Below are 20,620 nucleotides of genomic sequence, written 5' to 3'. Positions count from 1 at the left end.
CAACAATTGTTTACATACAGATTATTTAACTTATAATGCACTGATTCACACCTCCAGTGAGTCAGAAATGTATATACACTAAGTTGACTGTGCCTTTAAACAGCTTGGAAAATTCCAGAAAATTATGTCATGGCTTTAGAAGCTTCTGATAAGCTAATTGACATCATTTGAGTCAATTGGAGGTGTACCTGTGGATGTATTTCAAGGCCTACCTTCAAACTCAGTGCCTCTTTGCTTGACATCATGGGAAAATCAAAAGAAATCAGCCAAGACCTCAGAAAGAAAATTGTAGACTTCCACAAGTCTGGTTCATCCTTGGGAGCAATTTCCAAATGCCTGAAGGTACCACATTCATCTGTACAAACAATAGTACGTAAGTATAAACACCATGGGACCACTCAGCCGTCATACCGCTCAGGAAGGAGACGCGTTCTGTCTCCTAGAGATGAACGTACTTTGATGCGAAAAGTGCAAATCCATCCCAGAACAACAGCAAAGGACCTTGTGAAGATGCTGGAGGAAACAGGTACAAAAGTATTTATATCCACAGTAAAACGAGTCCTATATCGTCATAACCTGAAAGGCCACTCAGCAAGGAAGAAGCCAATCCAAACACTCCATAAATAAGCCAGACTATGGTTTGCAACTGCACATGGGGACAAAGATCATACTTTTTGGAGAAATGTCCTCTGGTCTGATGAAACAAAAATAGAACTGTTGGGCCATAATGACCATCGTTATGTTTGGAGGAAAAAGGGGGATGCTTGCAAGCCGAAGAACACCATCCCAACAGTGAAGCACAGGGGTGGCAGCATCATGTTGTGGGGGTGTTTTGCTGCAGGAGGGACTGGTGCACTTCACAAAATAGATGGCATCATGAGGCGGGAAATGTGGATGTGAATATATTGACGCAACATCTCAAGACATCAGTCAGGAAGTTAAAGCTTGGTCGCAAATTGGTCTTCCAAATGGACAATGACCCCAAGCATACTTCCAAAGTCAAGGTATTGGAGTGGTCATCACAATGCCCTGACCTCAATCCCAGAGACAATTTGTGGGCAGAACTCAAAAAGTGTGTGCGAGCAAGGAGGCCTACAAACCTGGTTCAGTTACACCAGCTCTGTCAGGAGGAATGGGCCAAAATTCACCCAACTTCTTGTGGAAGTGTATGTAAACTTCTGACCCACTGGGAATGTGATGAAAGAAATAAAAGCTGAAATAAATCATTCTCTCTACTATTATTCTGACATTTTACATTCTTAACATAAAGTGGTGATCCTAACTGACGTAAGACAGGGAATTCTTACTAGGATTAAACATCAGGAATTGTGAAACTGAGTTTAAATGTATTTGGCTAAGGTGTATGTAAACTTCCGACTTAAACGGTACATACGGTACCAGTCAAAGGTTTGGACACACCTACTCATTCAAGGGTTTTTCTTTATTTTTACAGCTTTGCACACTCTTGGCATTCCCTCAACCAGCTTCACCTGGAATGCTTTTCAAACAGTCTTCAAGGAGTTCTCACATATGTTGAGCACTTGTTGGCTGCTTTTCCTTCAATCTGCGGTCCAACTCATCCCAAAACATCTCAATTGGGTTGAGGTCGGGTGATTGTGGAGGCCAAGTCATCTGATGAAGCACTCCATCACTCTCCTTCTTGATCAAATAGCCCTTACACATCCTGGAGATGTGTTGGGTCATTGTCCTGTTGAAAAACAAATGATGTCCCACTGAGCGCAAACCAGATGGGATGGCGTATCGCTGCAGAATGCTGTGGTAGCCATGCTGGTTAAGTGTGCATTGAATTCTAAATGAATCACAGACAGTGTCACCGGAAAAGCACCCCCACACCATAATATCTCCTTCTCCATGCTCCATGGTGGGAAATACACATGCAGAGATCATCCGTTCACCTACTCTGCATCTCTAAAAGACACAGCGGTTAGAACAAAAAATCTCAAATTTGGACTCATCAGACTAAAGGACAGAATTCCACCAATCTTATGTCTATTGCTTATGTTTCTTTGTCCAAACAAGTCTCTTCTTCTTATTGGTGTCTTTCAGTAGTGGTTTCTTTGTAGTAATTCGACCATGAAGGCCTGATTCATGCAGTCTCTTCTGAACAGTTGATGTTAAGATATGTCTGTTACTTGAACTCTGTGAAGCATTTATTTGGGCTCCAATCTGAGGCTGGTACCTCTAATTAACTTAATCAACCTCTGCAGCAGAGGTAACTCTGGGTCTTCATTTCCTGTGGTGGTCCTCATGATTGACAGTTTCATCATAGCGCTTGATGGTTTTTGCGACTGCACTTGAAGAAACTTTCAAAGTTCTTGAAATGTTCTGCATTGACTGACCTTCCTGTCTTAAAGTAATGATGGATGGTCTTTTCTCTTTGCTTATTTGAGCTGTTCTTGCAATTATATGGACTTGGTCTTTTACCAAATAGGGCTATCTTCTGAATACCACCCCTACCTTGTCACAACACAACTGATTGTCTCAAATGCATTAAGAAGGAAAGAAATTCTTCAAATGAACTTTAACAAGGCACACCTGTTCATTTAAATGCATTCCCGGTGACTACCTCATGAAGCTGGATGAGAGAATGCCAAGAGTGTGCAAAGCTGTCATCAAGGCAAAGGATGGCTACTTCGAAGAATCTCAAACATAAAATATATTGTGATTTGTTAAACACTTTTTTGGTTACTATATGATTCCATATGTGTTATTTCATAGTTTTGATGTTTTCAGCCTTATTCTACAATGTAGAAAATAGTCAAATGTTTTGACTGGTATTGTATACACTAACATTCAAAAGTTTGAGGTCACTTAGAAATGTCTTTGTTTGGCCTCCCGGGTGGCGCAGTGGTCTAGGGCACTGCATCACAGTGCTAGCTGTGCCACCAGAGACTCTGGGATCGAGCCCAGGCTCTGTCACAGCTGGCCGCGACCGGGAGGTCCATGGGGTGACGCACAATTGGCCTAGCAATCGTCCGGGTTAGGGAGAGTTTGGCCGGTAGGGATATCCTTGTCTCATTGCGCACTAGCGACTCCTGTGGCGGGCTGGGTGCAGTGCACGCTAACCAGGTCGCCAGGTGCACAGTGTTTCCTCCGACACATTGGTGTAAGCCTCCGAGGTCTGTAATTTTTATCATAGGTACACTTCAACTGTGAGAGACAGAATCTCAGAATCTTTTTAAGTAATTAATTAGCATTTTATTGCATGACATAAGTATTTGATCACCTACCAACCAGTAAGAATTCAGGCTCTCACAGACCTGTTCGTTTTTCTTTAAGAAGCCCTCCTGTTCTCCACTCATTACCTGTATTAACTGCACCTGTTTGAACTTGTTACCTGTATAAAAGACACCTGTCCACACACTCAATCAAACAGACTCCAACGTCTTCTCAATGGCCAAGACCAGAGAGGGTGTAAGGACATCAGAGATAAAATTGTAGACCTGCACAAGGCTGGGATGGGCTACAGGACAATAGGCAAGCAGCTTGGTGAGAAGGCAACAACTGTTGGCGCAACTATTAGAAAATGGAAGAAGTTCAAGATGACGGTCAATCTCACCTCGTGGGGCATCAATGATCATGAGGAAGGTGAGGGATCAGCCCAGAACTACACATCAGGACCTGGTCAATGACCTGAAGAGAGCTGGGACCACAGTCTCAAAGAAAACCATTAGTAACACACTACGCCATCATGGATTAAAATCCTGCAGCGCACGCAAGGTCCCCCTGCTCAAGCCAGCGCATTTCCAGGCCCGTCTGAAGTTTGCCAATGACCATCTGGATGATCCAGAGGAGGAATGGGAGAAGGTCATGTGGGCTGATGAGACAAAAATAGAGCTTTTTGGTCTAAACTCCACTCGCCGTGTTTGGAGGAAGAAGAAGGATGACTACAACCCCAAGAACACCATCCTAACCGTGAAGCATGGAGGTGGAAACCTCCTTCTTTGGGGATGCTTTTCTGCAAATGGGGACAGGACGACTGCACCGTATTGAGGGGAGGATGGATGGGGCCAAGTATCATGAGATCATGGCCAACAACCTCCTTCCCCCAGTAAGAGCATTGAAGATGGGTTGTGGCTGGGTCTTCCAGCATGACAACAACCTGAAACACACAGCCAGGGCAACTAAGGAGTGGCTCCGTAAGAAGCATCTCAAGGTCCTGGAGTGGCCTAGCCAGTCTCCAGTCCTGAACCCAATAGAAAATCTTTGGAGGGAGCTGAAAGTCCGTATTGCCCAGCAACAGCCCCGAAACCTGAAGGATCTGGAGAAGGTCTATATGGAGGAGTGGGCCAAAATCCCTGCTGCAGTGTGTGCAAACCTGGTCAAGAACTACAGGAAACGTATGATCTCTGTAATTGCAAACAAAGGTTTCTATAACAAATATTAAGTTCTGCTTTTCTGATGTATCAACTACTTATGTCATGCAATAAAATGCAAATGAATTATTTAAAAATCATACAATGGGATTTTCTGGATTTTTGTTTTAGATTCCGTCTCTCACAGTTGAACTGTACCTATGATAAAAATTACAGACCTCTACATGCTTTGTAAGTAGGAAAACTTGCAAAATCGGCAGTGTTCTCCCCACTGTATATATGTTTTGGAGCTTTCCTATATCTCTCAGATAAAGGACAGACACTTCAAAACATACTTCCTTTTTATTTAATTTTGGATTATCTTATTTCCCCCATGTATGAATCTGTTTTTCAATGCGTTTCTATGGGCTCATAGCAGTTCGGGCAAATTCAATATTTCATCAAATAATTTTGTAATATATTTTTTATATACCTACAGGGGTCCTAAAATTCTAAATAAAATAGCTAAATGATCCTTGGTATGACCATCTTAAAACAATTCCATATGTTAGCTTAGTAGAAACCCAGCCCCGGGCCCATAGACCTTAGTGGGAGGAACTGCATAGCAATATCTACCAATGGTGGGAAAAAAAGTTTAAAAAAGTAAAAGTCAAGATACCTTAATAGAAAATTACTCAAGTAAAAGTGAAAGTCACCCAGTAAAATACTATTTGAGTAAAAGTCTAAAAGTATTTGGTTTGAAATATACTTAAGTATCAAAAGTAAATGTAATTGCTAAAATACATTACCTTTGAAAAGTATTCAGACCCCTTGACTTTTTTTCACATTTTGTTACGTAACAGCCTTATTCCAAAATTGATTAAATAAATAAAAATCCTCAGCAATCTACACACAATACAACATAATGACAGAGCGAATAACAGGTTGTTAGACATTTTTGCTAATTTATAAAAAATGTAAAATAAAAATAAGTCATTTACATAAGTAATCAGACCTTTTGCTATGAGACTCGAAATTGAGCTCAGTCACATCCTCTTTCCATTCATAATCCTAGAGATGTTTCTACAACTTGATTGGAGTCCACCTGTGGTAAATTCAATTGATTGGACATGATTTGGAAATGCACACACCTGTCTATATAAGGTCCTACAGTTGACAGTGCATGTCAGAGCAAAAACCAAATTGTCCGTAGAGCTCAGAGACAGGATGGTCACTCTGACAGAGCTCTGGAGTTCCTCTGTGGAGATGGGAGAACCTTCGAGAAGGACAACCATCTCTGCAGCACTCCACCAATCAGGGCTTTATGGTAGAGTGACCAGACGGAAACCTGGCACCATCCCTACGGTAAAGTATGGTGGTGGCAGCATCATGCTGTGGGGATTTTGTTTAGCGGCAAGGACTGGGAGACTAGTCAGGATCGAGGCAAAGTGGAACAGAGCAAAGTGCAGAGAGATCCTTGATGAAAATCTGTTCTAGAGCACTTAGGACCTCAGACTGGGGCGAAGGTTCACCTTCCAACAGGACAACGAACTTAAGCACACTGCCAAGACAATGCAGGAGTGGCTTCGGGACAAGTCTCTGAATGTCCTTGAGTGTCCCAGCCAGAGCCCGGACTTGAACCCAATCAAACATCTCTGGTGAGAGTTGAAAATAGCTGTGCAGCAACGCTCCACATCCAACTTGACAGAGCTTGAGAGGATCTGCAGAGAAGAATGGGAGAAACTCCCCAAATACAGGTGTGTCAAGCTTATAACGTTATACCCAAGAAGACTCAAGGTTGTAATCCCTACCAAAGTTGCTTCAACAAAGTACTGAGTAAAGGGTCTGAATACTTATGTAAATGTGATATTTAAGTTTTTTTTTTTTCTTTTTTTAATTAGCAAAAAATCTCAAAACCAGTGTCATTAAGGGGTATTGTGTGTAGATCGATGAGGATTTTTTTTTTTTTTAATCAATATTAGAATAAGGCTATATCCTAACAAAAGTAAAAAGTACATACTTTTATTTAGGAATCTAGTGAAGTAAAAGTTGTCAAAAGTATAAATAGTAAAGTACTACAGATACCCCCAAAAACGACTTAAGTGGTACTTTAAAGTATTTTTTACTTAAGGACTTTACACCACTGCACAATTAGCTCAATATTAACCCCATTCTTTTCCAAGCTGCCTGTAAAATACAGTAATTCACAAGGCCCACTGGTGGTGTTTAGCTCTGAAATATCTGAACTGAGGGACTTTATTGTTACTTGGTACTCAGTTAGCTCCAGTAAAGATGGCTGTGATGGCAGAGGTCCAGGGAATCCTGGCTGGAGAGTAATGACACTGGGTTTCTCTGAGGAGCTGGGTGCCATGGTTACTAAGTGCTCATGTTGCTGGAGTGATCGTCCTCTATCAAGAGCGAGAGGAGACCATCTCCTGGCCTCGATACCAGAGGGAGACAACAGCCCACACATGCACTTGTACACACCACACACACACACACACACACACACACACACACACACACACACACACACACACACAAACACACACACAAACACGTGCGCTAGAGCAGACATTAGAGAAAGAACAAGTCGACAGACTGAATTGACTGCATTTAACTAGCTTTGTGAAGTAAATTCTGTTGAATACATTTACTGTTTATTATTCCTCTGTAAACCCCTAGGGATTCAAGAGAAACTCTTTAGACTACAATTTGACTATAAACACTGAAAGCAGGAGCAATAAGATGCTAATTGGCAGCCATTCAAGTTCATGCAACCCTTTAATCACACGGAGGAGGACCATATAAAATCCTGGTATACATCCCAAATAGTACCCTATTCCCTATAGTGCACTACTTTTGAGCCCACTATAGAGCCCCCCACTATATAGGGAATAGGGTGCCATTTTGGATGTAGACCTGGACCTCTCTCTGGCAATTATACAATGGTGCTGTTGGACCATGCCAAACGAAGATGGCTTCCCATTAACACGAGTGGCTCTGAAATCTTAATTGCAACAGCTTTGTATCCAATTAAAAGTTAAGGCTTATTTTCCATCAGCCTGTTCAGAATGGAATGTCCCCATTCAGCCCACTCTCCATTTTCTTTGGGAAGCTTAATAAACCATGTTATTCAATCATTGAGCAAATAAAAAGTGAGGAACAGTCGTTATTACGGCGCATGACAGTCACTTACTCTTTGCCATAATTCGAGGCAGCTAGGCTTCTCAGTAAACACACTTGCTCTGTTGCTTTATTACATTCTCAAGAGCAAAGAGAGAGTGAAGCGATCTGGTGAATGAAGACTGGTCGAGCTGCGCCGATAACCTCAGTTCATCCAATAGTCTAAAGGCCTGGCTGGGTGGACTAGGTTGTGCCTTTAAAGGTTCGATCAGATCAGACCACATTGAAATGGAGATGATTGCTATTCATTTTAACACAGCTCCCTTGGCTCCTCTTACAATAAAGAGTTAGAGCTACCACTGTGAAGTGGAGCCTCATCCACATAGAGGTCTGGCAACAAGCTGTGCTTTAGTGGGAAAAGTGAGAGAAAAACTTAACATTCTCTAGACTGCACTGTTGTGGGAAAGATATTTGTCTGTCTAACCTAGATTTTGGGTTATGATGTGGCTGCTACAGACACTTTCTGTCCATATAGAAACAACCTCATACATAATCAATTAATTATCCTGCATATGGATTAGTAGATCCTGCTTCAATCGTTGAAAACGAAAGCCACCAAAACACCCTTCCAAATGTAAACGAAGAGCTTAGATGAAGTGGAAAATATAGGACATCTTCAATGTATGTGCATATATCAAAGCATGAAGATCTTTTTTTTAGTAGTGCCTCACTCAAAACTCTTTGCCTCCTTGTGGAAGGATATTTACGTGGCACCACGGCTCTTCAGAGCCTGCATTTTGGTGCCACGTCAACCCTGCCACATTACTCAAGAAGCCTTTCAGTACAGCAAAGTGTGAGCCTATTATCCTTTCTGTAGCTTCCCTGTGTGTAATGTCTCCTAAATAAGTCTCTATGGGACTACGTGGAACTACAGGCATGACTTATCTCCATGTTCCTGGCCTTTAACACCCAGGACCATCACAGTCAATTGCATTTTGTAATCAGAAGTGAACATATGGCTGACTCCTGCGCTTTGTAGTACATTTCACTTCAAAGTCAAACCGAGTCCGTTTTTTGAAGGATGTCAGAACTGGATGGTGTGATGTATACAGTAGGACAACATGTTCATTAAACATGGCAGGAAATAATTATCTTTCTTCGACCACTACTGTCTGTCCACCACATACAGTACATTGAGCTGGGAGAATCAGACAGCTGTCTGTCTATCTATCAATAATATAACTATGCCTTTAAGCAGATGCTTTTTTTTTTTAATCAACTGTATCTACTATATCGATTGGTCTATTTATTTCCATGTGTGTATTTTCTTGTCATTGATTAATGACAGTGTTAAACCCAGTTAGATGCAGGCCAGGCCATTAGGTGTTGGCTGTTGGGGCATGATGAAAGGGTTTAATGACTACTGTGTGGAGTGGGATAATTAACAGGCTGAGGCCAGGAGTGGCAGGGGACTGGGAGGGGGCTGCGATTCTTATTCTGGAGCTAGGCCCTGCGTGCATGCGTTTGTGCACGTTTAGCACGCGTTTAGTTTAGTGCATGCGTGTGAGTGTGTGTGTGCAAGTGCGTGTGTGTTTCTGCGGAAGGAAGCATAGCCCCTCCTCTGCCCTCACACACAAATGTGCAGTGCATCTCAATGAGGGGAGGGAAGCCAAAGCCAGAGGAACCTGCCTGGCTGGAATGGTCCAGTAGCATGCTTCCTGGTTACTGGGCTGTGTGATTTGACTGGTCATGTAATGCTCCTTTCCTCTCCTCTCTGCTCGTCTTGCTCACAGAAGCTACAGTAATTTGGGGAATGGGGCGGGCTGGGGACCAGGGAGGAGAGGGGGTTATGTAAACCACAGCAGCAGCACTGCAGCACTGTCTGGGGCTGCAACATCCCAAATGGCACCCTATTCCATATGCAGTGCATTACCTTTAACCAGACTAGTGCACTATATAGGGAATTGGGGGCCATTTCGGACTGCAAAGGATCTGCCCAAAAGTACTATATAATTACTATAGAGTATAAGCACTATATAGGGAATTGTCATTTTCAGACGGAGCCTGTGTCTCCTTCGTATCTTCCACACAGCGGACTTAACAGTAAAATAACCAACTGATGGGAATGACCTGCTTCAGCAGCAGCAGTAGCAAGGTCACTGTTGACAGCACTGGGAAATGGATATAGGAAATAAAACGCTCATGAGTGTCTGCTTCCTGGTATACCGTACAGTTGAGCTTTGTCAGAGTGGTTTTCTCCTCATCGACCCATGCCTTTGGCAACCATAGTGTTACTGATAGTTCCTTGGTTTGTCACTGCTTTTATAAAACGACACTATGGATTTCTCACTGCAAGCAATAGAGCTGTATAACTTACTCTCTAGATAACTCTCTCGGTGACACTTAAAAAATATTCTCTGGTACTTTTGTATACTTTTTAGCTAGGAGTTCTGAAATTATTACCACGAGCCAAAAGTGGCCCCTGAAAATTGCGTACTACGTCACAAATGCTCTCTCTCTACTGTGTGTGCGTCTTATTAGTTGTCACTCAAATGGTGAGGGGCTGAAGCTCATTGGCTGAAACTTGAATTGCTAAGGGGCTGCCCCACGTGTGGGTAAACATAGGAAAAAATGGCTCTGCGCAGCTTCCAGAAACACAAACAGACCCTACAGAGCCCCAGTACAGCAACACAATTAGACCCAGTCAAATCAGTCCCTTTCAAAAAGTGCTATCTAGAACCTAAAAGGGTTCTTCGGCTGTCCCCATAGGAGAACCCTTTGAATAACTATTTTTGTTTCCAGGAAGAACCCTTTGGGTTCAATGTAGAACCCTTTCCACCTTTCCATAGATTATGCATGTATGAACTACACGTTGACACATCCAGCCCAAAGCAGCAGGTTTAAAAAATACTTACTAGTCGCCAAAGTACCGTAGCATGTCTTTAAATCTTAGGGCAACTTCTACTTTTATCTTCTTATCTGGTTTCAAAGGTTGAATAATATGACATCTGTTGCCGCTACTCAGACTGTGATGTCCAAAAATAAGTTATTTGATCTTCCCGAGACATCACACAGCACCTTATCGATGCATACAAAATGGAATTCCTTGTCCTGGATTGACTTCAAACGAAGTGAATGCTGCTCTGATGTGAAAGGAATCCCTAGCATTTTCAAGGTTGGAAAGAATATGTCTCCTTTTTGGAAAATAGAATGTGAAGCGATTGTAGAATTGCCAAAATATTCCTCATAAATTGGTCAAAATAGGAATGCAATGAGTTGAGACATCAGAGAGAGAGAGAGAGAGAGAGAGAGAGAGAGAGAGAGAGAGATGTGAGTGACAAGGCAAAAATTCACAAAATGGGACAAACACCAAATTGGGACTCTGCATGCAGAATTCTGCAAAAAATATCCCCCAAAACACTGCCCAGAAAATGAGGTGGAAACTGAGCTTCACTTCCTAACCTCCTGCCAAATGTATGACCATATTAGAGACACATATTTCATGTGAAATGTCTTTATTCTTTTGGAACTTTTGTGAGTGTAATGTTTACTGTTCATTTTTTGTTTATTTCACCTTTGTTTATTATCTATTTCACTTGCTTTGGCAATGTAAACATATGTTTCACATGCCAATAAAGCTCTTAAATTGAAGAGAGAGAGAGGGAGATCAAGGCCGCATGATCAAAATAACATCTTGCTTAACTGCAGGGATTTGAAAAACAGCCAGGATTGGCCTTCTAAAATAAATCCAGAACAGGGGAGAGAGTCAGACAGACTGTTGTGGTGAAGAAGAAGACATTACCTCAATTAACTTATCTAGCAGAGAGAGGAATGAAGACAAGTCATTTAAAGAGCAAACACAGGGGGCCTGAGCCAGCCTTATCAAACACATTAACACACAGTTATTTGGAAAGGGAGAAAGCAAGCTCATCCTTACTATGGTGGGTGTTTAAACACAGGGGGCCTGAGCCTTATCAAACACATTAACACACAGTTATTTGGAAAGGGAGAAAGCAAGCTCATCCTTACTATGGTGGGTGTTTAAACACAGGGGCTAATTTATCAGATTATATAGGCTATATTGTTCTACCTAAATGCTTTAGACAAATGAGCGGTGATATGCCACTGGGTTAAATGGTTTCTTAACACAGAAGGTAGGACTTGGCTTGCATTTCAAAAAGCTATCAATGGTAGCTCGCTCGGTTATCACATGGTGTTGATATTTTACAACACTATCTCTAATTTCTCCTGTTCTTTTCCAATAAAAGAGTAACCACATGAAATGTGTTTTCATGTTCATACTATAGGCAAACCAACTGCACTGTACTCTTGACTTCAGGCAGTTGGGTTGCTGATTACCCTTTATTTTTCACCTGGGGATGGTACTTATGATTGCAGTGAAGACAAAGTAGGTGGTAATTCAGGAAAAGTGCTGCAAGAAATACAGTCAAGCTGAAGAATTGCTCACTTACAGGAGCTGGTAGGATAGGCCTCCTGGAGAATATTTCTTCTCCCAGGAAGGAAGTGTGTCACTCTGACAGAGTGTAAAAGAGGAAAATCTGACGACTGATGAGGGCGGTCTGACTGCTAGTGTGGGATAAAACCACAGTAGCTATGGAAACTTAGAGAGGGGTAGGGAAACATTATAAGAAATAATGAGAGAGAAATACTGCGAGAGAGAGAGAGAGAGAGAGAGAGAGAGAGAGAGAGAGAGAGAGAGCAAGCGAGAGAGACTGTCATGAAAAAAATGTAATTATATTGCCCTAATCTTATTAGATGACAAGATGATTGTATGCTGTAAATATGTTGTTACAGTCTCTAGTCTCCTGAGAAATGAATGAGAACAAATGAATGGTCTGAAAAACCCATACATGGAGACAGATTAACATGCAGCATCATGTCAACAGAAAGCTCCACATTCTCTTCAAATGGGAACGGTACTGTTGCAGTACATAGTCAATGGAAAGAAAGTAAGAAAACCCTACAAGGGTTTAGACCAGGTAATAAAAGTGACCATTGATTGAGTATTTTCTTTTAACACTGGTTCCTCCCTGCTACCTGAGGTCAATTGAGGTTAGAGAGACCTAGGGGGTCCAGATATCTAATGGCCAGGTCTCGTTGGTGATAGAAACCAAATGTATAACACACTGTACATTAGAGGAGCCAACATTGAACAACCACATTTTCATGTATTTTTATAGAAAACTGTTTATGAGAAAAACGGTATGGGGGAGGGTCCTCGAGTCTCGGTGAGCCGAGGATGGGATTTTCAGATCAATTAACTTTCCTCATCCGCTCCATCCACATTTTTCTGGCTGGCACATTGTACTATAGCAGCTTGTGAATTTCAAATGGAAAAATAGACTCTCTCTCCTTTTCCCAAGGTTCCTAGCTACAGTGATTAACATCTTGCATTATGTACATTGTCCACTCGTAAATCTTGTGATGCAACTCATACAGTATGAATAGAATCATTTTGCAATGATGTATGGAGAGAGACTGACAAGAAGGAATACAACTGACAATGACTAGATCCACAAACATGTCAGCATCCTCTCTATTCTTTTTTCTCTCCCTCTCAAGCTGATCACAGAATTTGCCGAACCATCCTCTCCTCTCCTCTCCTCTCCTCTCCTCTTCTCTCCTCTCCTTTCGTCAGAGGAGGCCAAATCTTCTTTAACGTAGCAAAAAGAGCATAAGTGCCTCTTAAGTGCAGCAAAGACTCCTTCCAGTGACTCAGCACAGCAGAGAAGGCAGCGCAAAGCAAGACTGTGGAGTGGATGAGGGACAAGGAGAAGACTTGTTGTATCGTTTAAGCCCATAGCAGGCCTGGAAGCCTTCCACTGGCCTAAATGTGGCCAGCTTCCCTCCCTGTGTGTGTGTGTGTGTGTGTGTGTGTGTGTGTGTGTGTGTGTGTGTGTGTGTGTGTGTGTGTGTGTGTGTGTGTGTGTGTGTCTGCGTGTCTCTGTGTGCCAGCCCAGTTAATATAATTGAACATGATTCTTTGCATTGGAGAGAGGACCACTGTGCATTACATTATGCCTGCATTTTCTTCTGTTTACACTGACAAATAAGTATTCCATACAGCCCTGGCTTACAATATAACACCTGGGTGGGGGGTGTTCTTTGAAACCGTGGCAACCGATACATCCCAACCTGTGAAAAAGCTTTACAACAGACAGAATGGGAATAGTGAATGGGAATAGTGAACGGGAGTAGTGAAAATGGAGTGTTAGAAAGTGGGGTTTTCAGAAAGTATGTTGGATGGCCTGTGTATTTACAGTATGTGTACAGTGGCAGATAGATGAGGTGAAAGCGAGAGTGTTAATACAGGGTGGGGTTCCAGCCAGTACCTTGGACGGCCTGCAGTTTGTGAGTCTGGATGATGATGCAGAGCTGCAGGACCAGCTGAGGAGCGCTCTCCAGGAAGGTGGCCAGGAGGTGCAGCATGCTGACGTCAGCGAACTCGTACACCATCCTCCAGTAGAACCTCCAGCGGTCATGGTCCCCACTGCGCCGGCTCCGGATGCCCAGGTAGATGGCATGGAAATACCTGGAATAAAAGGAAACAATACATCCATGAGTCAAATGACAGTTCCACCGAGGATTTACCCCAGTGTTTTAACCAATAGTCTCAAACTTTTATTTTTCAATCTACGCTGTCTGGCACCCATGTCTCACTGGGCCATGACTCCAGCGGACCAGCTCTGACTTGGAGCCAAGGCTAGGCCCTGTGTACTTTTCAGACACCATTTACATAACAAAGGCTAACTGTGGACTTTAACACCTTCTTACAAAACAACAGTCTTGATGATGCAGATGTTGTTGATTCTCCTCTGTCATGTCACACTCCTGATGGAAACACAATAACACTGGAGCTTACATTAACATTAAACACTGGTGACACCCTGGTGTGGGGGTAAGTCTAGATGGAAAAGTACCAGCAGGGGCCCTGTCAAAAAGTTTGGATCTTTTGGCGTAACAGCTAAGAATCCCCTGTTTGGTTATACACGTACAGTATATAAAGAATCATATCATATTAGAGTTTTGTACACAAACAGTATATAAAGAATCATATCATATTAGAGTGTTATACACGAACAGTATATAAAGAATCATATCATATTAGAGTTTTGTACACAAACAGTATATAAAGAATCATATCATATTAGAGTTTTCATGCAGCCCTTTTCATTTCTCTTCATTCTTTTACAATTCTATCTACAATTCATTTGACTAGGATTCATTTCTAATATTGGGTCTTACAGCTCCTATGCAACAGAATGCATTTAGCAGTAACACGGAACCCAAACCAGCTGTGCGCGTGAGCCATCGTGCGCTATTGTGCATAAATGTGTTTTGTCCCCCCACACCAAAGGCGATCACGACACGCAGGTTAAAATATCAAAACAAACTGAACCAATGACATTAATTTGGGGACAGGTCGAAAAGCATTAAACATGTGGCGCGCGCGAGCAGTGTAGGTGCAATAATTGAATAACATGGATTTGTACATTTATTTTGCGACGCTAGTGCACGCAACGTGTCCGGTCTGGTCAGCATGTAAGAGGCTGCCTGCTGTTGTGTTGTGTTATCCTGTGTGTTAGGTATGCCTAAGGATGCACATGGATTTGGTGTGAATTATGTAGTGCTATTGCAGTTGATCCTGTGAATACTGACAGAGTGTGGCAAGAAACAAACACAGAGACAGTGATGTGATTGTTAAGTCAATTTAATAATGTTTTGATAAACACTACCGTTCAAAAGTTTGGGGTCACTTAGAAATGTCCTTGTTTTTGAAAGAAAAGCCATTTTTTTGTCCATTAAAATAACATAAAATTGATCAGAAATACAGTGTAGACATTGTTAATGTTGTAACTGACTATTGTAGCTGAAAACAACTGATTGTTAATAGTATATCTACAGTTAAAGTCAGAAGCTTACAAACACTTAGGTTGGAGTCATTAAAACTCGTTTTTCAACCACTCCACAAATTTCTTGTTAACAAACTATAGTTTTGGCAAATCGGTTAGGACATCTACTTTGTGACACAAGTCATTTTTCCAACAATTGTTTACAGACAGATTATTTAACTTATTATTCACTGTATCACAATTCCAGTGGGTCAGGCGTTTACATACACTAAGTTGACTGTGCCTTTAAACAGCTTGGAAAATTCCAGAAAATTATGTCATTGCTTTAGAAGCTTCTGATAGCTAATTGACATAATTTGAGTCAATTGGAGGTGTACCTGTGGATGTATTTCAAGGCCTACCTTCAAACTCAGTGCCTCTTCGCTTGACATCATGGGAAAATCAAAAGAAATCAGTCAAGACCCCAGAAAAACAATTGTAGACTTCCACAAGACTGGTTCATCCTTGTGAGCAATTTCCAAATGCCTGAAGGTACCACGTTCATCTGTACAAACAATAGTACGCCATAAAAAAAGCCAGACTACGGTTTGCAACTGCACATGGGGGGGACAAATATACTTTTTGGAGAAATGTCCTCTGGTCTGATGAAACAAAAATAGAACTGTTTGGCCATAATGATGAATAAGGGGGATGCTTGCAAGCCGAAGAATACCATCCCAACTGTGAAGCACGAGGGTGGCAGCATCATGTTGTGGGGGTGCTTTGCTGCAGGAGGGACTGGTGCACTTCACAAAATAGATGGCATCGTGAGGCAGGAAAATGATGTGGATATATTGAAGCAACATCTCAAGACATCAGTCAGGAAGAACCTGTTGATCCTACTTGAGACGCAGACGTCTCAACTAGGCACCTGGAAATGCAAATGCGCTACGCTAAATGCTAAATGTACTCGTTAAAACTCAAACGTTCATTAAAACACACATGCAGGGTATTGAATTAAAGCTACACTCGTTGTGAATCTAGCCAACAAGTCAGATTTTTAAAATGCTTTTCGGCGAAAGCATGAGAAGCTATTATCTGATTGCATGCAACACCCCAATATACCTGAAGGGGACGTAAACAAAAGAATTAGCGTAGCCGGCGCTACACAAAAACGCAGAAATAAAATATAAAACATTCATTACCTTTGATGATATTCTTTGTTGGCACTCCTATATGTTCCATAAACATCACAATTGGGTATTTTTCCCCGTTAAATCCGTCCATGTATGCCCAAAATATCAATTTGTATAGCCTGTCTGGTTCAGGAAAAAAGCTCTCTTCCAACACGCAACGTCATTTTTAAAAATTATATAAGTTGTTATTCTTTGACAAAACACTTCAACCTACTTTTGTAACCCAACTTTAGGTATTTGTAAACGTTAATAAGCGATCAAATTGATCACTGGGCGATCTGTATTCAATAGCAGCTACTCAAGAAAACAATGTCCCTTTTTCTCTCCTCCAAAATCGATTGCTGTATGCTGGACGGAATGAAGGATCTATTTGTCATGACACAAAGGATTTTTGTCAATGAAGATTACGTTTTTGGCGACATCGTGTGGAAGTTGTAGGAATTGCAACCTCGGCCCTATTTAATTTGATGTCCCTTAAACAATACATGCAAGTGGCGCATGGATATTTTTTTCAGTTTTCAGTGACCAGTTTTTCTGGCGCTTTTCGATGAAACACACGCTCTGTTATAGTCACAGCCATGATTTAACCAGTTTTAGAAACTTCAGAGTGTTTTCTATCCACACATACTAATCATATGCATATACTATATTCCTGGCATGAGTAGCAGGACGCTGAAATGTTGCACGATTTTTAACAGAATGTTCGAAAAAGGAGGGGGTAGACTTAAGAGGTTTAAAGCTTGGTCGCAAATGGGTCTTCCAAATGGACAATGACCCCAAGCATACTTCCAAAGTTGTGACAAAATGGCTTAAGGACAACAAAGTCAAGGTATTGGAGTGGTCATCACAAAGCCCTGGCCTCAATCCAATAGAACATTTGAGGGCAGAACTGAAAAAGCCTGTGTGAGAGAAAGTAGGCCTACCAACCTGACCTAAGAAAGGGAATTTTTACTGGAATTAAATTTCAGGAATTGTGAAAAACTGAGTTTAAATGTATTTCGCTAAGGAGTATGTAAAATTCAGACTTCAAATGTACATAGGCCCATTATCAGCAACAATCACTCCTGTGTTCCAATGGCAAGTAATCCAAGTTGACCATTTTAAAATACTAATTGATCATTAGGAAACCCTTTTGCAACTATGTTAGCACAGCTGAAAACAGTTGTTCTGATTAAAGAAGCAATAAAACTGGCCTTCTTTAGACTAGATGAGCATCTGGAGCATCAGCATTTGTGGGTTCGATTACAGGCTGAAAATGGCCAGAAACAAAAACCTTTCTTCTGAAACTCGTCAGTCTATTCTTGTTCTGAGAAATGAAGGCTATTCCAGGCGAGAAATTGCCAAGAAACTGAAGATCTTGTACAACGCTGGGTATTACTCCCTTCACAGAACACGCAAACTGTCACTAACCAGAATAAAAAGAGGAGTGGGAGGCTCCCGTGCACAACTGGGCAAGAGGACAAGTACATTAGTGTCTAGTTTGAGAAACAGATGCCTCAACTGGCAGCTTCATTAAATAGTACCCGCAAAACACCAGTCTCAACGTCAACAGTGAAGAGGCAACTCCGGGATGCTGGCCTTCGAGTTCCTCTGTCCAATGTCTGTGTTCTTTTGCTCATCTTAATCTTTTCTTTTTATTGGCCAGTCTGAGATATGTTTTTTTTCTTTGCAACTCTGCCTAGAAGGCCAGCATCCCGGAGTCGCCTCTTCACTGATGATGTTGAGACTGGTGTTTTGCGGGTTTCAAAAACCCACAAAACCTTTGAATGGTAGTGTACATGTACATTTAACCTGTCATTGCAAATGAATAAATAAATAAGAGAATAAAGACCAATTTTTTTCTAAAAAGTGGACTTAATTGTTACACAGTAAGAATGTCTCAAATGGCACTTAAGATGAGTTAACCTCTGCATTGGCCCTTCTCTCCCTCCATCTCTCTCCCCCCGGACAGAAACCAGATGTCCGTTCACTTGTTCTAGGCTACCCATAAGGTTCTGGTAAAAAGTAGTGCATTATATAGGGAATAGGGTGCTATTTGGGACTCAGCCCTTGAGTTGATGGAGTCCACTCTAATCTGCTAGCTATTCCCAGCTAATTAACTATTTAAACAAAATGGCTTGAAAGAGCTTTTTTCTCAAACATACATTTTTAAAGGTAAAGAGAGAGAGAGAGAGGTTCAGAATGAATATGAGCTATTGACTACATCTACACCAATCTATTAATTTAAATTCTCACACACATACACAAAATATTATGCTCCACTGGTAGTCTGGGCAACGTTCCAAACATAACCTCCCAGAATCTACCGTCTCACCCTGGGGCAATTTCAGTACTGCATCTACTACTCCATCACATGAGAATATGTTGAGGGGATGCCAACTTCGCAACTAATTAGTCTGTGTTTTGGTGCCCATTCTGCCCACTGAATATATGCACTGTATAATTTCTGGTACGTCTCTAAATCAAGAGCAGTGATATTACGCACATTTTGTCACAAATAATGTTTTATATGTGCCTCATTACAGATGTAGGATGGATCTTAATTTGATCACACTGTTGCAGTAGAACTATCCTGCAACACAGGACATTTTAACCTTGTAGTGTATGAGGTATAAAAAGGCTTCTAAAGTTTGTAATTTCACAAATAATTCCAAAAGTAATTTCCACAAATTTCGAACTTGCTATAAGAAACTGGCTCAAATTAAGATCCTACATTTGTAAATGTGTGTTATAGAGTACCACAGTATGAGTCATAATACCCATAAAACCTAGCGGTCAAACAGGGAAACGGTTCCAATCGTTTATCCACCATTAATTTTTCCCATAGGAGATTTTAGAAACACTTAAAATAAGGGCTGTGTTTTGTGTAGGCTTACCCTGGTTTGATGTTCTGATAACCGTGTAAAAGTGACTCTTATCAACATATAATTGCCTGTATTTACCCCCCCAAAATTAAATGCTAATTAGCTGCTAATGTGGCTATCATAAAGAACTACAAATGCCATGATGATCTTGACGAGACTGCTGAATCGAGGCAAAGGTAAGAATATCTGGATCAACTATCTAATGTTAGCTAAATGGAGTCATGAAAACATTAGCTACATGTCTTTAAAAATGGACAATTATGTGAACTGTCTTGTGCAAGCTTTAAATTGACACAATAGCTGTTGGTAAAGGTGTCAGCTAGAGATGACGGGAGCATGCAAGGATTTGTAGTTTTGCATGATGTCTGATGCAAATTAGCATTTTGGAATCTCAGAGTAAATAGAGTCGAATATGTTGATAAAAGTCCCCTTGTCCAAAACATATGTACATAGTTATCAACACGTCACGCCAGTGTAAGCCTGCACCAAACACAGCCCTTGTTTAAAGTGTTTCTAAAATAACCTATGGAAAAAATGAATGATAGAAAAATGATTGGAACCATTTCCCTGTTTCACCGCTAGGTTTTATGGGTATGACACCGCCACTGTGGGGCTTTATATGCAACACCACTTTGAAAGGACTGTGTTTGAATACTTACAGTTGAAGTCTGAGGTTTACATACTCCTTAGCCAAATACATTTAAACTCAGTTTTTCACAATTCCTGACATTTAATCCCAGTATAAATTCCCTGTTTTCGGTCAGTTAGGATCACCACTTCATTTTAAGAATGTGAAATGTCAGAATAATAGTTGAGAGAATGATTTATTTCAGCTTTATTTCTTTCATCACATTCCCAGTGGGTCAGAAGTTTACATACACTGAATTAGCATTTGGTAGCATTTGGTAGCATTGCCTTTAAATGGTTTAACTTGGGTCAAATGATTCAGGTAGCCTTCCACAAGCTTCCCACAATAAGTTGGGTGAATCTTGGCCCATTCCTCCTGCCAGAGCTGGTGTAACTGAGTCAGGTTGGTAGGCCTCCTTGCTCGCACACACTTTTTCAGTTCTGCCCACACATTTTCTATAGCATTGAGGTCAGGGCATTATGATGACCACTCCAATAACTTGACTTTGTTGTCCTTAAGCCATTTTGCCACAAGTAAGGAAGTATGCTTGGGGTCATTGTCCATTTGGAAGACCCATTTGCGACCAAGCTTTAACTTCCTGACTGATGCCTTGAGATGTTGCTTCAATATATCCACA

At 41.3% G+C, this 20,620-nt stretch overlaps 1 protein-coding gene across 1 annotated transcript in view; it reads right to left on the bottom strand.

Annotated features, from left to right (window-relative positions):
* Positions 1 to 20,620, bottom strand: part of LOC110508710 (XK-related protein 4) — an 85,827-nt gene that overhangs the window by 2,267 nt on the left and 62,940 nt on the right. Inside the window, exon 2 of the mRNA XM_021589450.3 lies at positions 13,796 to 13,995. Coding sequence (XP_021445125.3) covers positions 13,796 to 13,995 — 200 coding nt within the window. The remainder of the gene's footprint in view (positions 1 to 13,795; positions 13,996 to 20,620) is intronic.

This window comes from Oncorhynchus mykiss, chromosome 28 (genome assembly GCF_057628025.1).
Source record: "Oncorhynchus mykiss isolate SJ-2025 chromosome 28, ASM5762802v1, whole genome shotgun sequence".
NCBI lineage: Eukaryota > Metazoa > Chordata > Actinopteri > Salmoniformes > Salmonidae > Oncorhynchus > Oncorhynchus mykiss.
Note: the sequence above shows the minus strand (reverse complement) of the source record. Positions and strands in the feature narration are given on the sequence as shown.